The sequence below is a fragment of the Falco punctatus genome (assembly GCF_963210335.1).
Source record: "Falco punctatus genome assembly, chromosome: 3".
Classification (NCBI taxonomy): Eukaryota; Metazoa; Chordata; class Aves; order Falconiformes; family Falconidae; genus Falco; species Falco punctatus.
The window spans coordinates 48348430-48376426 of NC_137582.1; the positions used below are offsets into that span (position 1 = coordinate 48348430).

Below are 27997 nucleotides of genomic sequence, written 5' to 3' on the forward strand. Positions count from 1 at the left end.
GGGGCGAGGCCGCTCCCGCCGCCGCACGGCCCCGCCGCCGCACGGCCCCGCCCCCGCGGGCTCGGCCTGCCGCAGCGCTGCCTGGCTCCTGCGGCCGGCGCTCGACGCGCGCTGCCTGCCGCCGCCGCTCTGGCTGCTGGGTCGGAGCGCTGCGCCGCGGCCTGGCCCCGCTCCTGCCCGCAGAGCTCGGCGGCGGCCCCGGCCGCTTCCCGCGCACCGAGGGGAGGCGGGGCTGCTCCGCCGGCTTCAGCTCCCAAGCGCCGCGCCGGGCCCCGCTCGGACCGCCGCAGCCATGACCACGGAGGACGAGATCATTCGCATCGCCAAGAAGATGGACAAGATGGTGCAGAAGAAGAACGCGGTGAGCGGGGACGGGACGGGAGGCGGCTGGGCGGTGCGGAGCCCCCGCGGGCCCCGGCCGGCCCCGCGCTCCCCCCCCATCCGGCGGGTGCGGGGCCTTCTCCTTCCCGCCGCGCGGGCCCCCCGCCCGCCTCCATTTCCCTCCCCGCTGCCCGGCGGCTCCGGCGGGTCCCCCCGCCCCGCCGCCAGTGGACGTGGAGCCGCCGGCCGGCGCGGCCCGCCCGCTGCGGGGGGGCCTCGCCCTGTCAGCCGGCCCTGCTCACCGGCGGGTTGCCCCCGGGCGCCCTGCGCAGCGCCGGCGGGCGGGGAGCGGTGCCCCCCCCCGGCCCAGCCCCGCGGCTTCGGCCGAGGGGGGGTCTCTGCCGCAGCGCCGACCCTGGCTGTGAGCGGCGTTGCTGTCCGTTTCCCGCGCGTTAAAGTCACGATGTTGGCCTCGCTCGGGAGCGGGTTGTGATCGGGACCTAGAGGAGAGGCCCCCCCCGCGGTGGGCTGTCTTCGCTTTCGGGCACCGAAACTGGCGCCGTACGCGGGCGGGCGAGCTGAGGAGGTGAGCGAGGAGCCCTGGCCCTGCTCCTCCGGCAGGGTGCCCGGGGTTGTGTGGACAAACTGCTGAAGCGGATACTAGATGGCAGCCACTTTGCGTTTTGTTTTCTTAACCTGAAACAAAGTATCACTTCAACTGTGTTTATTTGGGGAACGACTTCTGCCGCCGAATGGAGGAGGAATATAGGTAAATTCCACTTAGCTTAGTTCAAGTGCTATTCTCATGTATACTCTCGATATAGAACTTACTCAGTTACCATATAATGTCTACACTATCCCTACAAAAACATCAAACTAAGTAAAATCAGAGTGTGCAGCAGCCGCCAAATGCCTGATGGTTTACACATAAAATAGCATACAATTGTAAACTGTGTTTACTACTTCTTTATCGGGTGGGCACGTTGTTATTCTCTTCTAATTTGTGTATTTGTCATTGCTGCTGTTCCTGCAACTACTACTTAATACATAACATTATGACAGTGCATTAAACGCTCAATATTAGTGGTAGTTCAGAACTGAGCAGTGTGGAATTTCCATTTATAGAAGTCTCTTTTCTGCTGTTTAAGACGGTGGAAATTATAAATAACATTTTAAAGAAGATTTGCATGCTTATAGAAATACTGATTGTATTAAACCAATGAAATCTGTTTCATTCAGAATCCAAAAAAATTCAGTGCAAGTACACACAGGCCGTGTTTTGCTGTGTTTCACAATGCCTGCTGTTCCATAATATTGTATGGTTTAGGTCTGATACATTTGAACTCCCTAATGATACATTGAGGAGACAGGAGCTTTGTCTAGTGGAAAGAATTTTCTACAACCAGCATTTATTCATTTAGTTATATTTTTCTTTTTGTCCCCTCCCTCTTTATTTCTATTCCCCATGCTTTTCAGCACAAATTAATTAAATGTCTCACTTTCCTGACTCTAAAACTGAAGCAGTGTCTCTTTCCTATAAGGTGTTGAAAAGGTGAAAGTGTGTGGACTGTGAAACGTTTAATTATTACGGTAATGAGAATCATACAGTGAAGTCTATTCAATTTTATTTCGAAGACTTCTGACAATAGAAAATGGCAGCTCCCAGGTAAGGTGGGAAAGGCTGTTGATGTTGTGGAGCAGCACTACAGCGATACCAGAGGAGCACCTGGTGACTACAGAAGCACCTAGTGACTACGGTGTATTTTTCTGTGATCTGGAAGGCTTAGGAATTCGGATGTAATTCCTAGCAGCAGCTGGGGACGAGTATTCATGCTCTAGTGTGTGTAACCTAATTAACTTTCAAAGCTCTAGTGCATTGTCTTCACTGGGGTCAGCGTAGGTCTGATGTGGCCAAATGCAGCGTGCACAGCTGGGCCAGGCTGTGTGTGACTGGAGCCAGCAGCTGGGTCTTCACCTTCACCCCCATCCCAGAAACCAGAGTGTGGGCAGCACCAGAAGCAGTTGTGCTTTTGTACTTTGGAACAGAACTCATTTGTTCCAGCTTATCGCACACAGGTGGCTCTGTTGTTAGCTTGACGCAGTCTCAAAAACCTTGTAAGGCTGCCTCTGCAGCTGATAGTGGAGAACTGATGCTTTATCCAAAGCACATATGTGTACCCTGATAAAAACACTTAGTTGTATGATAGGAGAGGAAGTACATCATTATTTAACCCAGGAGATATCTCTGTTTTTCATACTAGGCTTTGTCAGATGTAAGGTATTTCTTCTTTAATTGCACAATGTGATTTCCTACCTGATCATGCCCTGCAGTTAAAATGCTAACTTTAGTGAAATTATTAAGATCATGTCTATGAAGAGGTACTACATTGTCTCACAATGATCAAGCTGGTTTGAGAAATGCATTCTTACATAACTATCTACTGAATAATGGTGCTGCTGACAATCTCTTGTATTCTTTTCTCCATTTTTACTCAACAAGAACAGGTATTTGGTGTATGTCTTTGAATGGGAATGATTTGATGAAACCATCAATAAAAGAAAAAAAGTAGTTTTCATAACTTTTTACTCTGAAGTTAGGAAGACTCAGATGGCAAGAGATGCTTCATCTCTCCTATGGAAGGTGACTGTGTGGCTTGTGGCAAAGTGCTGTTTTGGCATTTCTTTTGATGAGTTGAAAAGGCAGGCTGTGCAGACACCCATCCTGAGTCAGAGTCTTGGTGATTTGCCTTGACTAAGGACTTAATTGTAGCTCTGCAGATTTCGTAACTATTTCAGTGAAGTGATATATGTAGTTCTTTTGTTTTGAAGGACAAAATAATAATGCAATGTTGCATTTAATACAGTGTGAGATACATATTTCTGATGTTATTTTAAATATTGGTTGCATGTTTGAAATAGGTATTACTCCTTCAGAATAACTGTGATTGGATTAAAACACATGTAGTGCCTTCCTTATAGCTTTTATTGTATGTAAGTACACTTTTCTTTTATTAAGCTGCTGTAATGAATAGGTATGAAGAAAAAGGTTGCACCCATGAATTAAAAAAAATCAAGAACAGTTAAGTAAGTTGAGAGAAGGAAGTGTAATGTTTTTCACATTATTAAATGTTTGCTTCCTTCAGTAGGACAGAATTAGAGCTGGACAGCTCTGCTGTCTTCAGAAATGTATTCCATTTTCTATTGCTTGAAGCATAGCTTTAAAATATGAATATAGAACATCATTCTTGTGTTACGATCTGATCAACTGAGAGAAGTGGAGTAATCTAATAAATCTGTATGAAGCTGACTTGTGTTAATTGAAGTTACAAGGTAAACTGGAAGCTAACTGGCCTAGTGGAATGGGGCATTGCATTTCATTTTCTATGATATTATAGAAATGCTTTCAAAAGAAAATTTGTAATAATGTTCTTAATGGTTGGGTTTTCTTAAACAGAGAAGTCTTATATTGGAAAAATAGGAATTAAAAGTTTTACTGTGCAACTTCCACTCTGGTTTTGAGAAAAAGGGGGCATTTGACTTTATGTTAAGAAAAGTGGTTACAAAAAACAGTTCAGTTGCTGTGAGTTTAAACTCAATTTAAATTTAATTTTATAGTGTCTAATTCTTGGTACACTTAATTGATTAGAGTGAAGGCTTAGAAAGATTAGTGCATTAGAAATGTTGGTAATTCAGTACAGAAAACAATATGAAACATAGGTAACATCTCTGTAGAGAGTACCTGCGTTTTTTTACTGATTACATGGTTTGTTAACCTATGTGTCAAGTTACTAGTTTTGGAAAATGTTTAGACTGGGAATAATAAAGTCGTTTTGCCGTGTGCAACTGGAAAGGGATTTTACAGAGGCAAAGAATTTTTTACTGGACTGTATTTCTAAGATGAAGTGAAAAGAGTGCTACTTTGCTTTACAGTATCATTATGCTGAAATTGCGAACTACAATAACCTGTGTTTATTTTGAAATCACATACTGTGTACAGTTTGCTAATAACTTAATTGGTTTGGAGGTAAGTATTATTGAATTATATTTTTGAAAACAGCACATTGACTTTTGTAATTTGTTCTGTTTCAGCTAAGAAAATTTCCTTGAATTTGATTTTGTCTTGTAGCAGTGAAGATAATTAACTTGCTTTACTTGAATCTGTGTTTGCACAGAAGAAACCACTTATGGCTGCTTAGAGAAGGAAATAATTTAGTGTGCTAACTCAATTTAGCACCTGAAAACAGCATGATATTTCCCAGTCTTGCATCATTGCTGCTAAAATTCTGTGGTTAAAACTGGAGACTTTTTGTGTATCATGAATAAAAGTTAAATAAGACTTCTTGCTGTGATGGCAAAATAGTAAAACTTTAGTTTTATAAGTGAATTTGGTTTGTGTAAGGTGGGACGTAGTGAAATTTTTGTTTTTAGAGGCTTCTTTGCTGTCAAATGTGTTTAAGAAACAGAGGTTTTAGCAGGTGTTTGCAAGTGTCCAGAGCTGTGCCTGTTTGGATGTGACACAGAAGTTGCACTTTCATCTTTCTCGCCTCTTGGTGGTTATTTTATGTGCTATCTTCAGTGGTTATGTTGTGAGACCTGCAGATGCAGCAGGATGTTACAAAAGTTTCCTTGCAACAGGTGTCATATTAGAAGTTGATTAGGGAGAATTTAAAAATAAAGGCAAGCAAAATACATATGAAAGTAAACAAAATAGGATGAGTTGGGAGAGAGGTAAGGAAAGAGAAAGGAATCATTCCAAAGATCTGCAAGATGGAAATATTGTGGGGTTTATTTCCAAATCTCATGGATTTAAAAAGAAAAAAAAACAACAAACAAAATGGGGAGGTATGAGGCTTAGCCTGAGTGGCCTTTATATGTGAAGGCAGTTGCATTCTTGCTATTCATAGCTCACAGGTTCAGAACCACATGCACTTGAATGTTTGCTGTTGCAAAGTCATCTCAGCCTTTAGAATGTTGCTATAGTCTTGACAACCTGTGTGCACAGTAAGAAGAGGATAGTGCAGAGCTTTGCTGAAGTAGAGGTGGTAAATCATCGAGGATGTAGAGGTTAAAGTAAATTATGCAGCTCGCGTTTAGGAAAACTTGGTTTTTAACGTATGGCCAACATTGCCAAGGAATGAATTGTTAGAGTAGCTGTGTATAAAGTTTATTAATACCTGACAGTACAATCTCTGAAATTAACTTATCTATCTAGAAAGCATCTGGTTACACAGTATTAGTTTGTACCTTTCCTTGTAGTCTTACAAGGGGAAAAGGAAAAAAGAAAAAAAGAAAAACCCACAACAGCTGAATAATAAACAAGTGCATAAGCTCAGGTGTTACAGCACATGAGGATGGGCTCTGGCCTCTGGTTTGGAACATGCTGATGCTTGGCTAGCCTGGTATAGGCTGAGAAGTGTTGTCTGCACTAATCTATGCAGCCTAATCTATATATTTCATTGAGTTAATACTTAACAGTTGAAAATAACACTTGAAAGCATGTCTTGTTCTGCGTTTTTTCTTTGGATATTTGTTGGTAGACACACTTGCAAAGTTGTCTTTTTTGATTGGAGAAGCTATAGCAGTGCCTAGTAAAATAGTGTAACATGATGACAGTTTTTGAACCAGTGAACTTTTCTGGCTTTACCACACCACTGCGAATATAGTTAAGAATGTTGGCTATATGTTTTATATATACGGTTACATACATATATATGCATTATTGATGGACTGTGCAGAGCTCCTCAACTCCCAAGTTCTTGTGCTAAAACAGATGAGGTTGTTCTGAACTGAAAATCGCTGCTGTTGTCTGGCTTGTTTCTGGTGCTGTCAAGTACCCTTGAGGCTGTTTTCTTGAGGATGTATTGGTTAAGTAGTAATTGACAGTGTGCTTTAATTGACATTTGAATTAAAAGGGATAAAACTTTTCTGGTCTTTGAGTGAATAGGTTTGTTTCTGGGTTAAGGCCTGTTAACGCTTAGAGTTTGTGATGCAGAACATTCCTTGGCTTAGAGTTGTTAGTGGATGAATTGGGAACTGATGGTTTGAATGCGGGCTGGGACCTTGAAGGCAGATAAGAGTATGTTGTTGATATTTTATGTTAAGTATCTGGTTGCTTCTAAATTGACTTTTTTTTTTTTTCTTTTTTGCAGGCTGGAGCTCTTGATTTATTGAAGGAGCTTAAGAATATTCCCATGACCCTTGAGTTGTTACAGGTATTATTTGCTTATTGTTGTTATGTTCTAAATTTTAAGACCACAATGATGAAGGTGAAGCCAGGAAATCTGGAAGAAGGTTGCACTATTAAAGTAGATTCCTATGTAGAAACTCCTTGGAAGAATTAGTGTTATTACAGGGTAACTAGTCTTATTTCACCCTGATTCAGGGCACTTACCTTAAGTGTTTTCTTCCAGTAGCAAGCTTTTAAAGCTTATCTTTCTGTTTAAGTTGAAAATAATGAATTTTGTCAAGAACAAAGGGGAGGAGCTGCTTATACTCACCTTACGTATAATCTTAGGCTCTTACTAACACAAATGTGATGTTTCCTTCCTTCTGAAGAAATATACAAGTGATTACAGCTGCTACCTTCTTTTCTCATGTAGTTTGTTGTTGTTTTGGATTGTAAGTGAAGAAAAACATAGCTCATACCTTCAGGCAAGTTGTATTTGACCCTGGGTAGTGTATAGATAATTATACTCCTCCTCCTCCATTTTTACTCCCCTGAACAGGAGTGATGGTTTGGTACAATCTTTCTCACATGCATACTCTTTGTAATTTAGTAGAGAGTATCTAACATAGTATTTTATATATTCTTTATAAAATCTTTCAAAAAGTAACTCAGTGAACTTTATTTGCATGTCAAGTTCCAGAGTTTGTCATGTAATTCATCAATGAACACCTTTTGTTCCAAAGTAACTAGATCTCTGTGAAATTTTCAAGTGGCAGAGGTAAATGTAAGACCTGATTTGTTGTGGTAGCCACTTAAATTGGAAGAGACTGAAAAGTGAATTTTTTCTAAGTGACAATTGTCACAGGTACAGAATTGGCTATAAAGTTCAAATCTTAAGTGTAAGTAGCAATGTCATTATTGATGTATGCATCCTATATATTTGCAGAAGGTACTTAGTACAGTATTACTAATGCTGTATGTGACCTAAAATAGGAATTTGAAAGTGTCACCTTCATGCGTGAATAAGCATGGCTGATATGATGCTGCAGCCTTCTCCCACCGAAAAAAAACCCTCAAGTTGCCCCCCAGAACAACATCAGAACCCAGGAAAAACCTCTCTTAACCTTATTCTTTTGAAGTTCTTTGTGCAGGTCTTAATACACAGTATTTGTGTAATAATGTTTTTTGCCTTTGGAAAGAAAATTATCTCTGCAAGTACTCCAGAAATTCTGTAAATGTTGCTATGCAACCCTGTTCTGCGTAGTATGAAGAATGAGGCTAGGAGAAGCTTTACACAGAACAGCAGAAAATTTTACCTAGAACCGTAAGGATCTGAAGAATGTATAAGTAAATAACTTAATCTTTTCTTAGTTGCAATGAAAACCTTCATAATGTTATCAACAGAGGAGGACCCTGTTGATAAGAGTACTAACTATGTCTTGCTAAGTACAAACAAACGGAACTGTTTGCCTTTTAGGGCACTTGTGTGACCCTGACGTGCACACGCACACACATATATATATATAGGGTTGCATATTAATTCTGCCCAGTTTTCTATCCTGCTTGAAAGAAGCTTACTTATTTCCATCCATATGACAGGTACCTGTTTTTTAGAGTGAGATAATATTTGCAGTAAAATATTGTTTTTAATCTGTATTGAGGTAGACACTACATGAGTTTGGAAAGATTTCCTTGTGTTATAGTAGGTCTGAAGGGATCAGGTGTTTCAGCATACTCTTGCATAGTAGATTGACTGTAGCTTAGTAATGAAGTCTTTCTTGAAGTATCCACTGCTGTATTCAAAACAGTTCCACTGCCTAAGATTACAGTTAGCAACATATTTAGACTCAATTTTACATTATTTTTGTTGATAGTTTTACAAATATGTAAAGTCTGCCATACATTTTCTATGTTGTCTCCCAAATTTGCTTAAGCAGTGGAGGACTCAGAGCTACAATTGAAATGCAGAGTAATCATATGTGTCATTCTGGTAGTGGATCAGTAGTGTGCTGATGTTAGGAAGAGTGGTAATTGTGAGAAAGCGGGAGCACTAACTTCCTCTATGTAGATTGAGATATCTGTTGATGTGTTCGAACTGTTGGAATGCATGACACAAGTGAAAAACATACTTCCACTCCCATTTTAAAGGAGTTTTGAAAGCTGGCTACGTTGAACAGCACTGCTAGCTGATACGATAGTTCCATTATTCCTGTGTAATAAGAGAAATGATGATTTTTGCTGTAATACAACTGTTCCTTCAGTCTGAACTGGTGAGGTCCTCTGAACAATTTACAGGTATGTGGAATAAGAAGTGTGTGCTTGTTGCCTGATTTTTGTCACAGAAAACTGAAGCGGTTACAGACTATAATACCACTGTGTTACATCTAATGAGATCTACGTAAGCAAGCTATCCTTGCTTAGCTAGGCAGGGAGCCAGAAGCCTTCCTCACACATGATTTATCCGGTGGTCAGAATTGCAAATCTGTTTAGCAGCCACACTGTATTAAAGGCATCCTGCCCCTGGTGCTAATTGTAGGTAGTGCCCAGCTAAACAGTGAGTGAGACAGACCATCTTAATTTTAACAGACAGGTTTTACTGGAAATTAAATGTATGTATGCAGAACTAGGCTGTGATGTACAGTCCTTGCCAGCTCACCGGTGAGCCGGGGAGACCTGGAAACCTGGAAGTGGTTTGATTCATGGGTTGATTTGGCTCTGCTTTGGTCCAGGTGCTCACCTGGACCAAACTTGTAGAATTTAAAGTTGGTAACAGCTCTGCTTGCTTCAGGGGTAGCTGCTTTTCACCAACTATGTGCCTTATGTTTTCTCATTTGGTTAGGTTTAGAGAAGACTACCTGCCACTGTATGATTTGTTTTGGGTTCAGTCATAGGATACTTATGCTAGCTGTTGCTCATACCAGCTGAAGGCTGCTTGGCCTGTATCTTGAATGCTTCAGGGGTGAAAACAGCTGTCTTACGCTGTGTCTGAGCCTCTTGATTCTTGGAAAGCAGATAAAAAGTGGTGTAGAATTTGAAGTGGGGAAGAATGATCCATTAAAAATGCATTTTGGACAGGGTGAGAAAGGTTTTCATATGCCTGCACTCTTATAAACTGGCACAGAGATAAAGCAGTTCTACGGGTTACATTGGGCTGGGTGAAAATACCAGAGTTCTCCACTTAAAATGGCTCTCACAGGAACAGCTCTGTAGGCTGAAAGACTGAGGAAATTTCAAATGTTGACAGCTGGTTTGTCATTAAAGCACAGTCATTTTGGGAATATAACACTGGTCTTATGTGATTACCCATGTCAGTTTTCTGGCTAATAAATTGGTAGGTCATTCCTTCCCCTCTCTTTAGGCGAGGCTATATCAAGTGCTCCGTAAAAGCAAACAAATGAACTATGTTTATGTACTACCTTAAGAAAGCTGGCAGTTTAGCCAGTTACTAGAATCTGTTTCTCTTATGTGATCAGAAGAAGAAATTAATTTATCCAATTAATTTTGAGTTTTACTTGAGTTTTTGAGTTTTACTCTACCTATGTCTGTAAGTTGGTGTCTTGTCTTTTTGCTGATGAGAGTAGGCTGTGGTTGTGCCCAGTTATCAATGGAGGGTTGGTTTTATGTTTTTCTCATTCAGGTATGGTGAGTATTTTATGGAGTTCCAAGCACATGTTATTCATTATTGTCTGAGCATAATGTCAGGAGTATGTGTTTAAAATGTCAAGAGAGTTGGCCAGTACTGTTAGTCTGGGTGAGCAGAGTCCATCTTGAAACACTTTAAGTTACAGGTGAGTAACCGTCTGTTTTCTTTAATCCAAAATAGGTGTTTAGAGCTGACACTCAGACCTGAGGTTATTTGATGTGCTTCCTTTGCTAAATATCTACTGAATATTTCAGTATATTTCCAGTCATGTACCACATCCATGCCCCAGAAAGTTTAGCGTGGGTTGTAACAGTAATTTACAGGAACAAATACTTTCCATTTTTAGCAAGCCACAAAAATTTAAATTTTCCTTTGAAGGAGAAGGAAATTTATGATGAACTACTGCAAAAGTAAATAGAAAATGTATATTTGGTGAGTCCCATAAATGGTAAATGCAACAAAACTGAGCATCTTAACAAAATGTAGTCATCAGAATATGAAATTATGATAAAATACTTATTTGTATTGTTAAACAGTTTTCTTCTCTTGTGAAACTAAAAGTGTGGAAATGTTCTGCTTCTTCGATTAGCGTGTTAAAAGTCTTCTAAAGTGAAATTTGTTGCTGTTGAGCTAAATTTATGTCCTCATCTTCTGAGTAGTAAAAGGAGTGGACTGTAAATTAATCTCCTTTTCACTCTATTGGTGGCAGTAGTGCCAAAGGTTTAAAGCCTGTCCACTATCTTGACTGAGAGGTAGGCTAGTCTTACTGTTTCTATCTAAAAGCAGAACGCTCTATGCTTGAGGCTTTAGAGAATCTCGGTATTGCTGAAATTGTTAGGAATCTAAAATGTGGTTGCTCCCAACTGCTATTACAGCTTCTTTCACAGCCACTAAATGGGAATTCTAAGAGTACGAAGTCACTGAAGCAATTGGCAAGCTTCTCATCATGCCAAAATATAAATACAGTCATTGCTTCACAGAAAGATAAGGTTTTGAGGCTAGAACTTTGCTTAAAAAAGTATATAACATTAAGATGTATATATGATTTTCATGTTGATAGATTTTTTGAATGTGGTACTTAGTTTAGGCTAGTAGTTCTGCAGAGGTTTTTGTTTAGGAGCAAAAATCTTCTGATTGATTCCCCTTGAACCTCCTGCCTGCCATGCCTTCCCCCCCCCCCCCCCCCCCCCTTCTGTAATGGAGACAAATGGTAATATTGTTGTATTCCTAGTTAAAAATATGTGGTGTTAAAATAAGTTTTGTAAAGCCTTGCAGCATTTCATTCTGATATTCTTAAAAAAACCCCACAAAAACAACAATGAAAAACTTTAAAAAAATTATGTCAAAGTACAAACGTATATATGCTTACTTACTAAATTGTTTTCGTATCACCTTTTATAGTATATATTAATATTTCTATTGCAGTCTACCAGAATTGGAATGTCAGTGAATGCCATACGCAAGCAAAGCACAGATGAAGAAGTTACATCTTTAGCAAAATCTCTTATCAAGTCTTGGAAGAAACTGTTAGGTATGGCAACACAAACTTTGTTTTCCCTGTTCTTGCATGTTTTAACTGTATGCAGTCTTGATGCAAATTTTTGACACAGCTTTGCTTTAGATACATTTGTGCTCCTGTGCAAGTATTGAAACTTTCTGCACTGATGTAGTTGGTTTTTACTCTTTGACTATCATCAGTGCATTACTGTGAAAGTGTATTCAGAGAGAAAGTGAATACATTTTTATTGGGGCTGGCAAGCAGTAGGAAGCCAGCTTCTGTGACATGACTCATTTCTGAAGTCTCATTGCCTGCTGTTGAGCTAGAGTGACTGTACTGCAGTACTTGGCACTAACGAACCTGTTCTTGACTATTTCCTCTGTTAAATATAACAGGTACTCTGCAGAACTTGTGCAAAATCTCATATGAAGCTGTGGAGGCTTTGAAGTTTGGTATTAAAGTGATTTGTGAAGAAAAAAACAGGAAAAAGTTGACATTAAAAATCTGTTAGGACTTACAGGTAGCGAGAAATAGATCTGCACTTTCTAAAACCATCATAGTTTTAAACAAATTTTAATTAGTTAATACTTTTTGTTTAATTTCTCTTAAAGCAGTGAATACAATAAATGAAACCTTTCTGTTAGCAGAGTTTTATTCAAGGGTTATTTATAGTACTTAATTCTAATGTATTTGAAAATACTCAAATTTCAAACGGTGTCCAGGTATTTTTGTTCATACACTGTGTGGTACTCTGTTTTCTTTCTTTGTATCTATTTAAGTTTTTTATCAGATACTTTATTGCTCTCTTGTAAGTGGTGTAGAAATTACTTTGTATCCATTTGACAGTATATGTGTATAGAAGTGGACAATTTGTCACAGCTTTCAACCTCTGTGTTCTAGTAAGAGACAACAGCCTCTGCAGCAGACTTTTTTTTTTTTTTTTTTTTTTTGACCCACCTTTAAAAAGGTAGATGATACTCATTAGGTTAGTTTCAGTAATGAAATTTGGGTAATACTAGATATGATAAGAAATTATTTTTATTATAAATTAAATGCATACTTTATAAAGGATCTTATCAGAGTTTGCTGGTAAATAGTGAAAATTATGTACTTTTTTAGGTTTAAATTTCCAGTTAGATCTTGAAGTCCAACTGTATTATATCCACGTATAAAAGTGGTAAGATACAGAAGTGGAAAACTAGACGTGCATATTAACTTGAGTTGCCCCAAGACTTAAAAGCAGCAGATGGTTTGAGTAACCTAGCTCTCAAGTTACTAATCTAGGTTAAAAAAAAAAAAAAGCCCCTATCAAAGATGGTTGTTGTTGGCTTTCTTTTTTCTCTAAAGTTCAAAATTTTTGCAACTGCAACTTAGTGTAGTCAATAAAGTAGAGGAAGTACTCTTTTTATTTTTTTTAATTATTATTATTTTTATTTTTTATTATTTTACCCCACAGACTTCTGAATTTTTGGGAGTGCCCTCAGATACTTTTTTTGGGGGGAGCTAGCCATTCTGGGTATTGCTGTCCTTTGAGCAATGGAATTGCTGTTTATTTGTTGAGACAGTAAAAGTAGTCATCTTTTATTTATTCTTTTTTTAGCGCAAGCATCTTGTCAGTCAAACTTGTCTTAATATATTGTTACTTATAGCTGACTGGTCTTTAAGTGTTCCAATGTTGTGAAACACAGGGAGTATTATTCTTACCTGAGTTCATGTTGTAGAAGCCTGGAATAAGATCGTGGTGCCTGATGGTCACAGCAAGTCAATCTGGATGTAGGCTGCTGTGGAAAGGACTGGTCCTGGTTTCCCATATGCACGGGTGCTCTCTTGCTCCCTCCTGTGCTACCACGAGTGCTGAAGTGGCTATCCAGGAGATGAGAACTGGAAACTGACCAGTTGGAAACTAATTGTTTTGTTCATTTCTTCTGGCTTAAGTTTCAACTGTATTAGTTTTCTGGCCCAGCCTGTTTGCAGTTACTGTTTCTTGCACAGGAATTATGGCAGTAACATATTGTGGCAAGGTGGACCTTTTCGTTTTGATGGCTTGCTACATTCAGATGGTTTTAAGACAGTTGGGAGACTAGCTAAGGCTTCTTGCATCACGTGAAGTCAAACATATGAGGAACTGGAAAATAAATAGCAAATATTTGACATCAGTCTCTAATTTTTGTTATAGGGCAGATATTATTGCATGTACATTATTGTGCCAGGTCTAGTATAGTTGTGGTTGTGCACTTATTGCATAAAATCAAATTAATCCTGAAAGTAATTTTTGCTTGTGTTCAAAATATACGTAGTTAAATTCTCCTTGATTGTAATGTAAATCTTTATAATAAAGCATAGTAGGGCAAATGTTTCATCTCTCATTTCATTGCTCAGTAATTCATTAGAACGTAAAATCTCATAACTGTGGAAGATAGGGTATCTCGGGTGTGCAAAGTATGGGTGGGAATCTTACAAAGTACTCTTATCTGTTTTATCATTAGTTTTGACTTTCTCAGAAGAATACGAAATACCATATGTTGAGCTGCTTGAGAAATCAGTTTCGATTATGCTGTTTATAGTGCATGTAAAATGGTATGGATCAAAGATGGAAACAGAAGCGGACAGCTGTTAATCGTACCAAGCATTGTACTCAGAGATCTGAAGTCTTTGTGAGTTATTTTTATAAATGACATTTTGAATTTAGGCAAGAATTGTTGACGGTTCAGGCTGCATGTACTGTTTAAGTTCAGTGCTATCAGAACTTAGGTTTTAAGAATGCATGGGAAACATGAAAAGAAATCAAAGTAAGGTTGTGAATCACCAGATGTTTGTGGCTTGACTAGAGCCATGCCAGGTTACCTGTGGTTCTTCAGGGGGTTTGGAAGATGCCCAGCACAGGGCTTGCAGTCTTTGTCCGAGGTGAGTCACTGAGCGACCTACAGCGGAAGATTGCTTTCAGATGTTGCTGTAAGAGCGTTAAACCACATGGCCAAGTTGGTTGCAATTTACATAAGGAAGCAAATTTGGCCCTCAGAATAAACTATTGTTCAGTTATAACAAGGCATTTGCAAATAATGATTGTGTTCCAAGTAGCTGAGTATACAGAGCGTGCTATGCAGATATTGAATCTATGCAAGCCCATTTAGGTTGTAAGGAGTATTCCTTTATATTAAAAAAACACAGCAAAAAATTCTTTAAGGAATTTAACATTCTCCATAACAAATAATTACTTACTGAACTCTGAAGAGTATATGGTGAAAAAGAATGTCCAGACCTCTAACTAAGTAAAATTAAGTCTAATAAGTTTATGCACTGAACTGGAGTTGTAGAATGGTTGGATGGTAATCTTAATGTTAAATGCAAGTGTGATCACTTATTGCCAGTATTAAAAACTAATAATGGGGCCATAAACATTTTTAAATGCCTATTTCAAGAAAGTGCATGCCTGAAAAAATTTATTTTAAAAGAATGTTTAAGTGCTTAATGTTGTCAGGAGAAGATAACAGCAGCCAGACTTCACAGAAGTGTTTTACTTGGATTACATTGTTCATATAATCCTTTGTTATTTTGAACCTGGGTTTGATGCCACAGGAGCAAGCTGGTATGGTCTAGGACTGTCTTACAGGTATGTTAATGCTCTCATTAGGTGAAGTTGTTCAAGGACATCTAGTAATCTACTGGCTTTGCTCAAAAAATTTGTTATTGGCAAAACAAGTTCCTAAATTGCAGTCTAATAGTGTTTAAGATTATTGTTTACTCTTGACAGAAGACTACATGTCTTCATAAGTTATCAAGTGGAAAAATAATTTCAATAGTTTCATTTCCATGTCAGGTATGAGCTGTAGCAATCGCCTCCTGTGAAATGTATGTTTGGAACTGTTCCATGTACCTTTAGTAGATCTATAATTTGTTAGGATTATCAATAGATAATAACACGTGATACAAATTCATACTGTACGGGAGAAAAACATATAGCAAAGAAGTTCATGTGTCATGTTCTTTTGTGACTTATGAATAATAATAAAAAAATCTTTGAAAGAGGCAGACAGTTCATGATTATGTTATTTATACATTTTTAGATATTCTTCCTCCCTATGCTACTCCTAGGAAGAAACTTTTATGATCTTACCTTCATATCTTACTACATCTTGCAGAGGAATTGCTGAGATGTGTAGTTGCTTGTGCGTCTTGAGATTATTTTGGTCAGAGTCTGGAAAATGGGGTTTAAAGAATTATTAAATATGAGGGGTTTTGTTAAATTAATGACTATGCTGTCAGTTACTTGTTAATGTGTCTCTTTCCTTTAACTTATTTAAATTGAATACTTGAAAAACTTTCCAAGTTTTAGTGGTGATACCTGAATCAGTAATGTACGATAATCCGCTAAATTAAATTCTCATGTGCTTCCAGGGAATAACTAGCCACCTTTCATTAATGTTTCTGAAAAACTCTTAATTAAAAATTCTTACAAATTTGTAAATTAATAATGTTGCATTTTATATTTTCTAAATTTGTTCTGGTTACTAGCAAGTGTCTTGAGTTCACTTGTAATAGAATTGTAATTAGAAAAATTTATGATGATGTTGTTAATAGCTTCTAACGTTCAGTTTAATTATGTTATGTGGCCATATGTTATTACATTAAAAATTTTGTTCTGTTAATGAAGAACACTGTCGTGTTGTGGTTGACCCTGGAGAGTTTATTTCACTGGAAAAGCTAGAAGTATCTTTTAAATGAATTGCAAGTCCCATAGAGAACTGCAATGAAGTAGTCAGAATTTGATAGTCTTATTCCAGTGGCTAATAGTCAATTCATGTTACTAGCATGTTCTTTGTATTTTTAAGACGAAGCATTAATATAAATTAGCTTCTCTTATTTAGGGGGGGAAAAAAGGCTTCAAAATTTTTTTATGGCCTTCTGAAGCTGCAGTAGCTAGAACTGTGAAGTTAAAAGTTTGCAGTCCTAAAATTGATGACAATTTCAACTTGTTTCTGAAAAAAGTTTTGGTAAGTTTTAATAGCTGTATAAACTTGAAAAAGTAATTGTGCCTCTTAAAAGTAACTTGTAATTAATATTATATAAACATTTATGATGTTCTGTGGACTTCCTGATGTGAATCACTTGCTCATTGGAATTTTTAAATATATTTCACAAAGGGCCATTTTTTCCATCTTATTTTGTTAGAATTTATGTGTTTGGTTGTAGTTCCCGTTAGCTGTCATTCTTCTTTTCCATTAGTGTCTGGCCATTGAATGTAAAATAGGTTTATTACTAGGGACTTCTAGTTTCTCAAGGATAATTTTTTTTCCTTTCCCCAGAAGACAGTTGAAACACTGTCTAGCAGGCTGTTAATTGCATTTTCTGTTGTCAGTACAGTATTTTAATAAAATAAGAAATCCTTATTAACATGTGAGTTTAAGAATAAGTACCACTTGACACTGGATCTCCTTTCCTTGGTGCTTTCCAGTTTATGATCCATAAGAGTGAATGACTTAAATTCTTAGGAGAATATTTCTAGCAAGTAGAGAATATTGTTAACATTATTTTTGGGTTTCTGCAACTGGATTAAACAAAAGTATCTATAAACACTTCTTCAAGTGATTAAAGAAATTGTAGTTTTGAAGACATAGTTGCTGAAGCTTGTCCAGTTGTCTCAGCTGCGAAGTCTGACCTTGGTTTGAGACATGCTTGTGTAGACTGGTCTGCAGGTGTAGGAAGAGCTGTGCTTTTATATCTTGCTTTATCCCCATGCCTAATGTATATCCTGCCCTCCATAAGGGAAAGAAGCAGCTGGGGTATTGGCAGATGTTCTCAGGTGCCTGTCTTCTCTGAGGAAATGATGCTGGGCTAAATGGAAGTGTTTGGTAAACTAGCTGACAGCTATACCATAGCGGTGTATTTGATGCAAAATAAGCAGGAGATACTTAGGTCAGCTCTGAATTTGACAACTTGTGTGCTAGAAAAAAATATGGAGGTAAATGGGCTGAAGCAGACTTCAGCTCTAAGGCAGCTATGCTGCTTTGCAGAACCTGAGCTGTACCCCAAGATACCTGTTTGACCTATCAGTTTGCTTAAAGCTTCTGACAAAAATGGTTATGTACCTAAAGAATGATGAATGTACGCAAAATTACATGCATATTTAGAATATTTTTAAAAATTATCTATCATATAAGCATTTGTTGCCATAGAGAATAGTCATGTGAATATGCATGTGGAAAATGGGATTTGTTTTCTTTCTGTTAGTATTGGGCACTTCCAGTATCATAGTAAAGAACTTGTGTGATCCATTCAGTTTATAGCTTCATTTGCTTTCTTAATGAAATTACTTTTTTATAAATAATAGCTGTTAAATTGGTATGTTTATTAGGATTTTTTTGAACAGTAGCTTATTAAAGACAGTCCAAGTGCATCATCTACTGTGTTTTTCTTTTTTCCTTTAATAGAGAAATTTATCAAGGATTGAATACAAGGTTACAAACAGTGGGTGAGGAAGTCACTGAACTTCTAAGACCTTGAATGCTGGGGAAATATTCTGCAGAAGTATCTTTGTGTGCTTGCCTGGTTCCTAAACTGTGCTGTAGGCATCTCTTTTTAGGTACAGCTGGAGACAGGATAGTAGATGGGTTGCTTGATCTGATCTAGTATGGCTGTCTCTTGTCTCCTTTTTGTAATGTTGATTTTTTTAACAGAATGGTATTTGATTTGATAGATTCCTTAGCTCAGAAGTTCAGGGAAGGATCAAAATCCTGTTCAGTTCCATATCTTTTCTGTGTAGCTTTAAATGTAAATTTAAAAAGACTGAGACTTATCAGATTTCCCTCCCTTTTCTTGATCTGTTCTTTTAAAAGTCTGTGGTACGTGCTTATCCCAATAATATAGTCTACAGATTTAGAAGTGTAATGGCAGCTTTGTAAGAGCTTCGTGAAGGAATTCACAAAATCTGTTGGTGAGTGATGCCAATCTCGCTAGGCTTTCTCTGTAGGCAGTGGAGAATCAGCCTTTCTAGAGAGCAAATCAAAGCAGGAGTTCAATTTAGCCACTGCAAATTCCATTTTACAATAAAAGGGTGTAGTGTTCTTGCTAGGCTAAAATTAATGTTGTCATTGCCCTTTTTAATGAAGGCTTTCATTTCTATTCTTTATAAAATAATCGTTAAACATAGCCTGAATGGTAAAGGCAAATTCAAATATTTTAAACACTAAGGCAAATAGTTTAAGAAGCTATCACAGAAAATACTCTGCGCGTGTCTTAAACTCCTTCAAAAGCATATGAAAATTATCTTCATGTTTTTTGGCAATCATGGTAGCTTTCACACCACAGTTTTGTTTGGTTCAGTCTCTTGTTAGAAATACTGTGAAAATAATTTTTTTAAAAAATGGCATGCATTTAGTAGGAACTTTTATTTAAAACATGGAAGACAAACTCCAGAGACTTGATATAGTAGCTGAAGAAGTTACTGTCTACCTCATGCAGCAGTGCTGGCAAAAATAAATCATAAATGTCTATGTTTTCATTATGTCTTCACTACCAGTTTAAGCAGATGCTGGATTTGACTCAAAGGATCTGAAGTGTTGTCATATTTACCATTTGCTGGGTTGCGGAGGGTGTTGGGGAGTAGAAGGATGCACTGCAAGAGAAGGTCAAAGCAGAGAGTGGGAGCTGATAACATTTCCAACTCATCAAAGATATTTTACCACTGCTTTAAATCAGTTACTATTTCTGGGTAAAAGTGTTTCTTGTGTTTTGTATTTCCAGATGGACCTTCAACGGATAAAGATTCTGAAGAAAAGAAAAAGGAGCCTGCATCTTCCTCACAAAACAGCCCTGAAGCAAGAGAAGAAAGGTGTTTAATTCTTCATGACTATAAAATAATCTCACTCAGCATAAATTAACATTAAACTATTTGGTCCAGATTTGTCATATTAGAGACAGCTTTCACATTCTTTTCTGAATTACATAGAATTGTACAAGAAATGTGTGTTGTTAGGGAAGTAAATCATGCTGCTGCTGCCATTACAAAAAAGATGAAAGCCATGGGTCAAGATATAGCTAGACTAGTTATTGTTTATGCCATCTGTCTCATCAGTCAAATACTCCATCTCAGTACTAGCACTGAGCTTTGAGGACTGTAAAAGAACTTTCAGTCACAGCTTTGTGGAAATTGCATATGTTAGAGGTTTAGAATACTTCTTTTGTCTGTTAGCTTTTATGTTTAATAAACAATCTCATTCTGCATTTTTTCTGGTAGACCCAAAATACATGTTGTCAGAGAAATGAGCTCATGTCAATGACACTACAGTGACATGAAACTGAGAACATTTGCAAAATAATACCTGCAAGCCCATTTCTTCTGTACGCTTCTGGTTTTAGTGAATCTGTTTCCAGCAGCCATGTTCAAATTGAAATTTAACCTTGAACCATTTGTCCTGATGCAACAGTTTGCAAAGCTACATCAAGTAATTAGTACAAAAGTACAGTAAACAGACCAAATGCAATGCATTCGCTTCAGAGTGACTGTTAGTGTGATGTATCTTCACTTTGTTAAAGTAAAGTTTGGGGGATGGGGGCGGGTGGGTGAGATTTCATGTAAATGTAGAGAACTGAGAACTAAAACTTACATACCACCTAATGGAATGGAATACCTGCTGTTTCTCTATTAGCCTATGTTCTTTTTTTGGAATGCCATCAAAAATAACAAAAGATCTGTGTTTTGCCCTGGAACAAAGTTATTTGAAGGGGGGGGGGGAAACCCTTTAATGTTAGTTCTCTTTTTGCCTTTTTTTAGCAGTTCAAGTAGCAATTCCAGCAGCAGGAAGGAGGAGGGTAGTGCTCCCTCAAATTCTTTCATCCCTTCTTTTCCCCGGGCTCCAAGCACTTCAGATTCTGTACGAGTGAAATGTAGAGAAATGCTCTCTGCAGCTCTGAGAACAGGAGGTGAGCTTTGTAGACTGTATTTTCACGTTTAACTATTTCCTTCTGTACTTCAGTCCTTCCCACTCTATTTTTATCCTGTCCTGTAGGGTAGAATAAATCCTGTTTGTGTCCATTTGTGTGTATATACCCATAGGCCAGTTCACCCAAGTGGCAAGTAGTGAGTGACCTTGACAGCATAGGAGTGTATTGAAATACATTTTTGTTGCTGATTCTAGGGACATTTTATGGCTTCTGTTCATCTGATATCATGCCTACAGTGGAACTTCTTTTCAGGAAGGTTATTGCCTCCTTAATGCCTTGTTTAAATCTTTGTGTGGGAGCTCCTTGGTTTTTTTGTTTAATAGCTGACTGAGAGTGCCACTATATACATGCCTGCATTTCTTACACCAGAGATCCTGCAGCCTTCAGATTTTGGTTTTTGAAGGCTGCCTTTCAGTTTTGATTTAATCTTGAAGTTTCATTGAGATAGCTTGCAATAAGACAGTCTTGCATTGCTCTATCCTCATGCCTTTTGAGCATCTGTAAATTCCTTTAGAGTTTTGGGGTTTTTTTCCTTTCCCCCCTCATGTACACTTGGGTGTCTTTAAGCGGACAAATCAAATTATATGCTAGGTAAGAAGCAAACTGAAAGCTGGACTCCTCAGAATGACCTGTGTTTTTTCATGTGGGTCCTTCTACAAGAGCTTATGACTCAGCTCCCGTTCCTCTGTACTTAGCTTAGTGTAACCTGACCCAGTGTAAGCAGATTTGAGTCATCCATTTTTACCCTCTTCACTCTTTCTTTTAATTCACATAAATCATGAATTGAGATACAGACAGTAATCAAAGCTGAATAAAGACATGAATTTTTGTTCCTCTGGATATGTAGTTCATAGACTTCTAAATAATTTGTGAGCAGGAAGTTGCATATAGCGTCTTAGTATTCATGATTATATGTAGTTTTACTTTCAGCTAGTCTTCCAATAACACTTTTTGCTATGTTACTTTCTACAGCACATATAAGCTGATCACCCATGGATTGAATGTCAGTCTCAAAAATAAGGTTATTTTCTGTTTTTTTGGCCTCCTGCATGAGATTAAAGTAGAAATTGTGTTTGGATTACTCATTGAAGTACACCCATGTTAAAATGAGGAGGAAAACACATACTGCATCTAATTGTCCTAAGCTGGCTTGGAAAGGCAGCTGTCTTTATGAGGAAGGGATTTGGTCAGAAAGAGTAAACAACTATCTTGAGACATTTTAGGTCAAGTGTTGCATTGTTTTCAAGATTGCTATGATTTTTCTTCTAATTAAGTGTTTTAGGACATGTCTCTGCTTTGCGTTTTTTAAAAATATCCAATAATGTTGTTTCTGTTCTTTGATTACTATGTTTCTAGTGAAGTCTTTCCCTTTCATGTATGCAAAACATTAATTACTTATGCTTGCATTCTGTGGACTGAAAGAATTGATGAAACACAAAAGAAAACATTTTCTTTTTATAATAGTCTATTCTATGCACAGATATTCTGTGGAGATGGGTATTTGCCAAGCCTATTAGAATATTTGAAATTTTTCTGTATAATAGAGGGTTTTGTTACTATTTGTTTGCAACTAGTTGTAGATTTTTTGTTTTTTTGAAAGACTTAGGCTGGTTCTACTGTTTTAAACTTCCGTTGCTCTTCATTTCACTTATTTTTAAATTTCCAAGTAATAAGTTAACAAGGTTTTGAAAGGGTAAGTATACAGTAGATGAAACTTTCCTATACAAAAGGAAAACTTGCTGCAGTTGCTGGGTTACAGAGATTTATTTGAATGGGCTCTCAGGAATATAGAACACTGATGACATAATCAGGTTGCTAATATATTAATATTTGTTTTCCTCAGATGATTACATTGCTATTGGTGCTGATGAAGAAGAGCTGGGTTCTCAGATTGAAGAAGATATCCTTTGTTGTGCATCTATGTGCTCTAGAACAAGAGTATTATTAAAAGCATTGATAAAGTTAAAATTAATTTGATCTATATATTGAATTTCATTTAAAACAAAAATAGGAAACTGCGTTCAACATATCAGTGCAGAAATTTAATGTTTAAAAAACTAGCACAACCTAAATGGTTTGCCTTAAAACATGTAGGAATGTGTGTAGGTGAGCGCATGTGGGGTTTTTTTCAGTTTAGTATGTTTTCCTTGCAGCAGCAATGTTATACCGTACTGAAGAATGCTGACATTAAATCCTGGGCTATTCTGTGTTATTTTTAAATCTTTTCTTGTTAACAGTTTTCATCTTTTCCTAATGTCTTTATTTCATTTTCTCCAAGATCATTTCTAAATGAATTTGAAATTTTCAAAAGCGTTCAGGTAGCAGTATTTTAATTGTTACAGAGCAGATGTCTGGGATTCTTTTTATTTTAGGTTTTTTGGGGGGACAGGGCAGGAAGATATTCTTAAGCATAGAAATAGTCGGAACTTCATGATTCTAACATGTTAATGTCCTTCAGTAGTTACAGTCAGCCACCATTCGTGTTAAGGAATTTCCTGTCTCTGTTGCAAAACTGTTTTAAAAATCTGTTAGTGAGCTGCCAGTGTTTGAATATTTGATTTAGAAACCAGTTAATCCTCAAGATGAGGTCAAGGAATTGGACATCTATTTATGGGTGAACTGTCACAATTTAAATTGAGATCCTACTACCCAAAAATTCAGATTTCACTGACCATGTGTTAAACTGTGATTAGGCTTCAGGAAGACATGAGGTCTGCTGTGTTGAATGTGAAAGTAACTGTTGATTGGGGTCAGGGGGAGGACTTGATTAACAGTGTAGAAGTATGTTGCTTTAGAGAAGTTGCCCCAAAAAGTGAATCCTTTATATTGCTGTTCTAATGTTTTGTTCCTTAAATTCAAAGCACCTATTTTTCAAGAATTAAAAAACACTGATATGAAATACAAAAATAGGGTACGAAGTAGAATAGCAAACTTGAAGGATGCGAAGAATCCTAATTTAAGGAAAAATGTGTTATGTGGGAACATTCCTCCTGACAAGTTTGCCAAAATGACAGCAGAGGTAAGTAAAGCATAGGTCTTGAACTTTTTCCCTACTGGTCTTACATCTGGGCCTGTATTTATTAGCCATAAAAATAATTCCTGTAAGCTGCCCGCACTTTTGAAAGACTGGCTTGTTTGTGGCTTACACAGCCGGAATTACAGATTCCTAAATACCTGGTTTTATCTGTAAGTCAGAAGGCGGGTAAGCTGTTGCATGTATATTTCCTGAAACATGGTATTTTTGCTGTTTTTAAAAGGCTACATGATATATCGGTGATAGTTTTTTAAGTTTAGGAAGATCTAAATATGACTGGGCTAGTGATTCCAAGCTCTTACCTGTTCACCTTTCTGGATGTGTAAGTGTTAGCCTGTCTTGCTAAGTGTTTTTCAAACACTAACCTCTGCTGTTATACTCCTATGCAAGGTATAGCACTGTAGTTTTAAAGAGCATTCCCCCTCCTGTTGGCATTTTCAGTGTTTATTTCTTGAATCTGTCTCTTGAATACTTCAAGTGATTTTGAAGGGACTGCTTAACAGTAAATAGGAAAAGCCATACATTTAAATCAATTAAATTATTGAAATAACAGCTGGGACACTTGAATAGAGATTCCCATTCAGATGCTCACTGTCTTTACAAATTAATATAAATCCTGAGAGTCAAATAAAAGATTGGATTTTATAGGAGAGAAAAGTGAAAGCATGGTTAACATCTGGTTTCAGTTTTCTGGTTCTGCTTGGATGTGTTGGATTCTGCCCCGCCAAATCAGGTGTAAAGGACTATCCTGGAGACTGAAAGAAATTAAATTTATGATTGAGTAATGAAAATTATGATGAGCTTTATTCTAAAGGAAAGATTTCTGGTTTTCTGGTTTATTTCTTCCCTCCCCCGCCCCCCCCCAGCTTTATGTAAAGCTTAGGGAAAACTGAGGCCAATAAAGGAATGTGTAAAGAAATGTAGATTGTATCTTCAGTATGTATTTTGAGTTTTTTGGTTCTACATGTATGTAAGTACATATGCGCAAACATATGTTTCGTGTTGTTCAGTGCCCATTCTTTGTTTTAATTAATGTCTTGGATTAAAATTTTAAAGGCTAAAACCCCCCTTAGTGTTAAAATTACTTCTTAAGTGAAACAGCATTAATACAGGATTTGCATTCCACATCTACATGGGATGTGGAGTAAAACCTTGTTGAAGAAAAATGGAACAGCTTGTTTTTGCTGTGCACACTTGATTACTATACGTTGTTGAGATCCTGCATGCTAGAACTGTATTGAACGAAAAAGAAAATCGGTGAGTCTGAGCTCTTTGGTTAGTGTTTTGAAACTAAGTGTATATGACTTCTGGTAACATGGTAAATTATGGCTATACCATATTTATCAGTAGAAATATAGAAATAGTCAAAATAGTGTAAATTTTTCCTATAATAATCTTTTGTGGGTGAATTAGATAATTATGCAAGGATCTAACCTAGGGAGAGGACATTTTCCTTCTCTCTGGAGAACTTTTAAATCCTCCTCTACCATGTCTTGGTATTACATTTCTGAATTTCAGAAATGCATCCACATAGAAATGTTTCTAGGTGTGTGTTAATGTAAATTTTACTGATCTTTTCCAGCTGCGTAAAAAAACCCCAGATACAAACCAAACAAAAAAACCAAAAAACTTTTTGTAGCTTCTGTGCTGTGAAATATCCTAACTTAAGTCTTGTAAGAATAAAAATGTGTAGAATTACTTTGCCCTTCAATAGAGTTGTTGTTCATCAATTCTAAATGAAAAATGGTATGGGCTTACACAGTGGTAATGACTTGTTTAAAACAAACTGTAGTAAACTGTCTGGGTTTTGTCCATAAAAGGAAATGGCAAGTGATGAGCTGAAAGAAATGCGGAAAAATCTGACCAAAGAAGCTATCAGAGAGCACCAGATGGCTAAAACGGGAGGTACCCAAACTGATCTGTTTACATGTGGCAAGTGCAAAAAGAAGAACTGTACATATACCCAGGTACATGGCTATCCAGACTCTTAGTTTTCCTTTTTCAAAGCTTAAATCCTGTATAAAAACTGTCAGAGAAAAGATATTTTAATTACAAATTGACCTTTTAACAAAATGCCAACCAATTACAAAATATGTGAAGGTGGCTGGATCTACATAGGTGTGCTTATGTAGTGAATGTTTGTTGTAATAAATTACCAAAGATTTTATATAAATCCTAGCTGAGTTATCTATATAGCCTGAAACATCAGTTTCTTTGCAATGCTGAGTTTTTGGTAATTCTTCATATTACATCTTACTAACGTGGTTTTATGTGAAGAAGAGCTACTTTACTGGTTTTAATGTGTGAAAACCTTTCTTTACAGAAGGAATAAATAGCAGAAAATAACGATACACACACAAAAATAACGTATTTATATAACCTACTATTTGACTAACAATAGACACTGATATACAATCATTTCTACAAACTCTCTATTTTAATTAAGACATGTGCAAGAAAGGGTTTAATTTGATTTGTAGTGCTTCTGGGCACGTAATTTTGATCATAGGATCAGCTGCGTTTATAATTTAATACTGTGCATCAGATGCTTTAAGTAAAAAACTTTTTCAATCATGAGACTTTTAAGCCTTTGCATCAGTAAATATATGTAAAGCTGTACTGAACATGTAGTTCTACTGCAGAATTATTTCCTGCAAGTATGCGCACAGTTTCTATGCTGGAATTGATATTTTAGTGCTTCTAAATCTGTCAAAACATAAGTTTATGATTGCTTTATATTCTAGATAAAAAAAGTTTCAATTGATTCAGAAATTTAACTTGTTTTTTATGCAAGTGTGTTTCCTTAAACTTTGATTTTAAACTTTCACATTGAACACATACTAACAAAAGTTCAGGATACTAATTTTCCTTTTCCACTCTGGCTTTTGCCTTTGCCAAAGGTTCAAACCCGCAGTGCTGATGAACCCATGACAACGTTTGTTGTCTGTAATGAATGTGGAAACAGATGGAAGGTAAGACTGTTAGATTGCTCTGCATATTTGCTAGCAGACAGCCAGGCTCTGTGCTTAATTTTGTTTTACAGTAAATGACAAATGAGTTTCTGTTGACTTTTGGTTATTTCTTAGCACATTAGTGATATTACATGTTGATACTGCAAAATACCTTGAGATTAGAAAAGTATTCTTGACTGAAGGTGTGAGATCACGCAAGTAGAGTGGTGGCAAAGGGGGAGAGAAGTTAGGACATTGACTTAGTCATTGTGACATTTAGTTACAATACTGCTTTGCCATACAAAACAGTGGCAAGTTAGTCACTGTGTTTTCTCTTCACCCAAAGATATTCTAACTATTTTCAGTCTCTGCTTCGATGAGTAGAATAGGCCTTTTTAGACCTTTTGTTGTTGTATTTTATCTGAATTTTTTTGTTTACTCTGAGAATAAGAGCGGATTAAAAAAAAAAAAAAAAAGAGATGACTGCTGCCATATTCCTGTGTCAAGATAAGTGCAGGGTAGTGATAACTTGACTGAAATTTACTTTTTTTTTTTAAGTTCAGGAAATGGGAATTATAAAAGATTCTGAGGGACACTGGTAGTCCAGTAAAATGGAGAAACACTGAAATTAAGGCCTGTAGAATTAACAACTTAACATGTGATGGCATGCAATATGAAGCATGATACCCTCATTCCGTTTTTTTTTTGTGTCTAAAGATGCTGCAGCTCTGCAGAACCATGTTGCACAGCTATGCTAAAATTACTGCATTAAAAAAGAAAATATGCATCGTTTTACATATCTGATTACTGAATATTGTTCAAATATATACTCCAAGAGAGTTAAATAATTTATAAAGCTTAGAAATCATTTGATGCAGTACCTGGAAAGGTTTATTTGTCCTTTGAACCTTCTGTAAGGTGGTGGTTACAAAAGTGTCCTTATAGTGATGCTTGAATGAAGGAATGGTTATGATATAAGCAAGTGCTTTAACTAGTGATTTCCATCTCTTAAATATGGTGTTGTGTTTCTGTTTCTTCTTGCAGAGATTTAGAAATAAGCTGTATGAAGATCTCATAAAAATTCTTTTCTTTTGACAGTTCTGTTAGAAGAAGAAATTGTCAAGACATCTGGACCAGTATGAAAGAGGATTTTGTAATTAGCTTTAAAAACTAGGCTAAGCATCTAGCTTCCTGCAAATGAGAGTTTTTTGAGTTTTGTTTTGTTTTCTTTTTTTTTTTTTTTTTAAAAAAAAAGCAGCATACATGCCTGAAGTTAGCCAGTTAGCCTTTATTTTGACACAACCATCATTTCCTTAAATGCCTTCCTATAGCTGATAGTCAGTAGGGCCAGGTTGCTCAGTTGTATGGTGAATGTTAAAATATTTTTTCATTTTTATAAGTAAGTTGACATTAAACTTTTACCAATTAAACATTTGGGTAATTG

The 27997-nt window shown here is 37.1% G+C and overlaps 1 protein-coding gene across 1 annotated transcript; it reads left to right on the plus strand.

Annotated features, from left to right (window-relative positions):
- The first annotated feature begins 123 nt into the window (after positions 1–123).
- On the plus strand, positions 124–27985 carry TCEA1 (transcription elongation factor A1). The gene is given in 10 exon segments (XM_080379447.1): positions 124–361; positions 6471–6533; positions 11556–11661; positions 19369–19456; positions 20399–20547; positions 22412–22479; positions 23447–23587; positions 25423–25569; positions 26503–26574; positions 27652–27985. Coding segments are annotated over 10 exon segments (912 nt in total). The 5' UTR covers positions 124–292; the 3' UTR covers positions 27661–27985.
- The last annotated feature ends 12 nt before the right edge of the window (positions 27986–27997 follow it).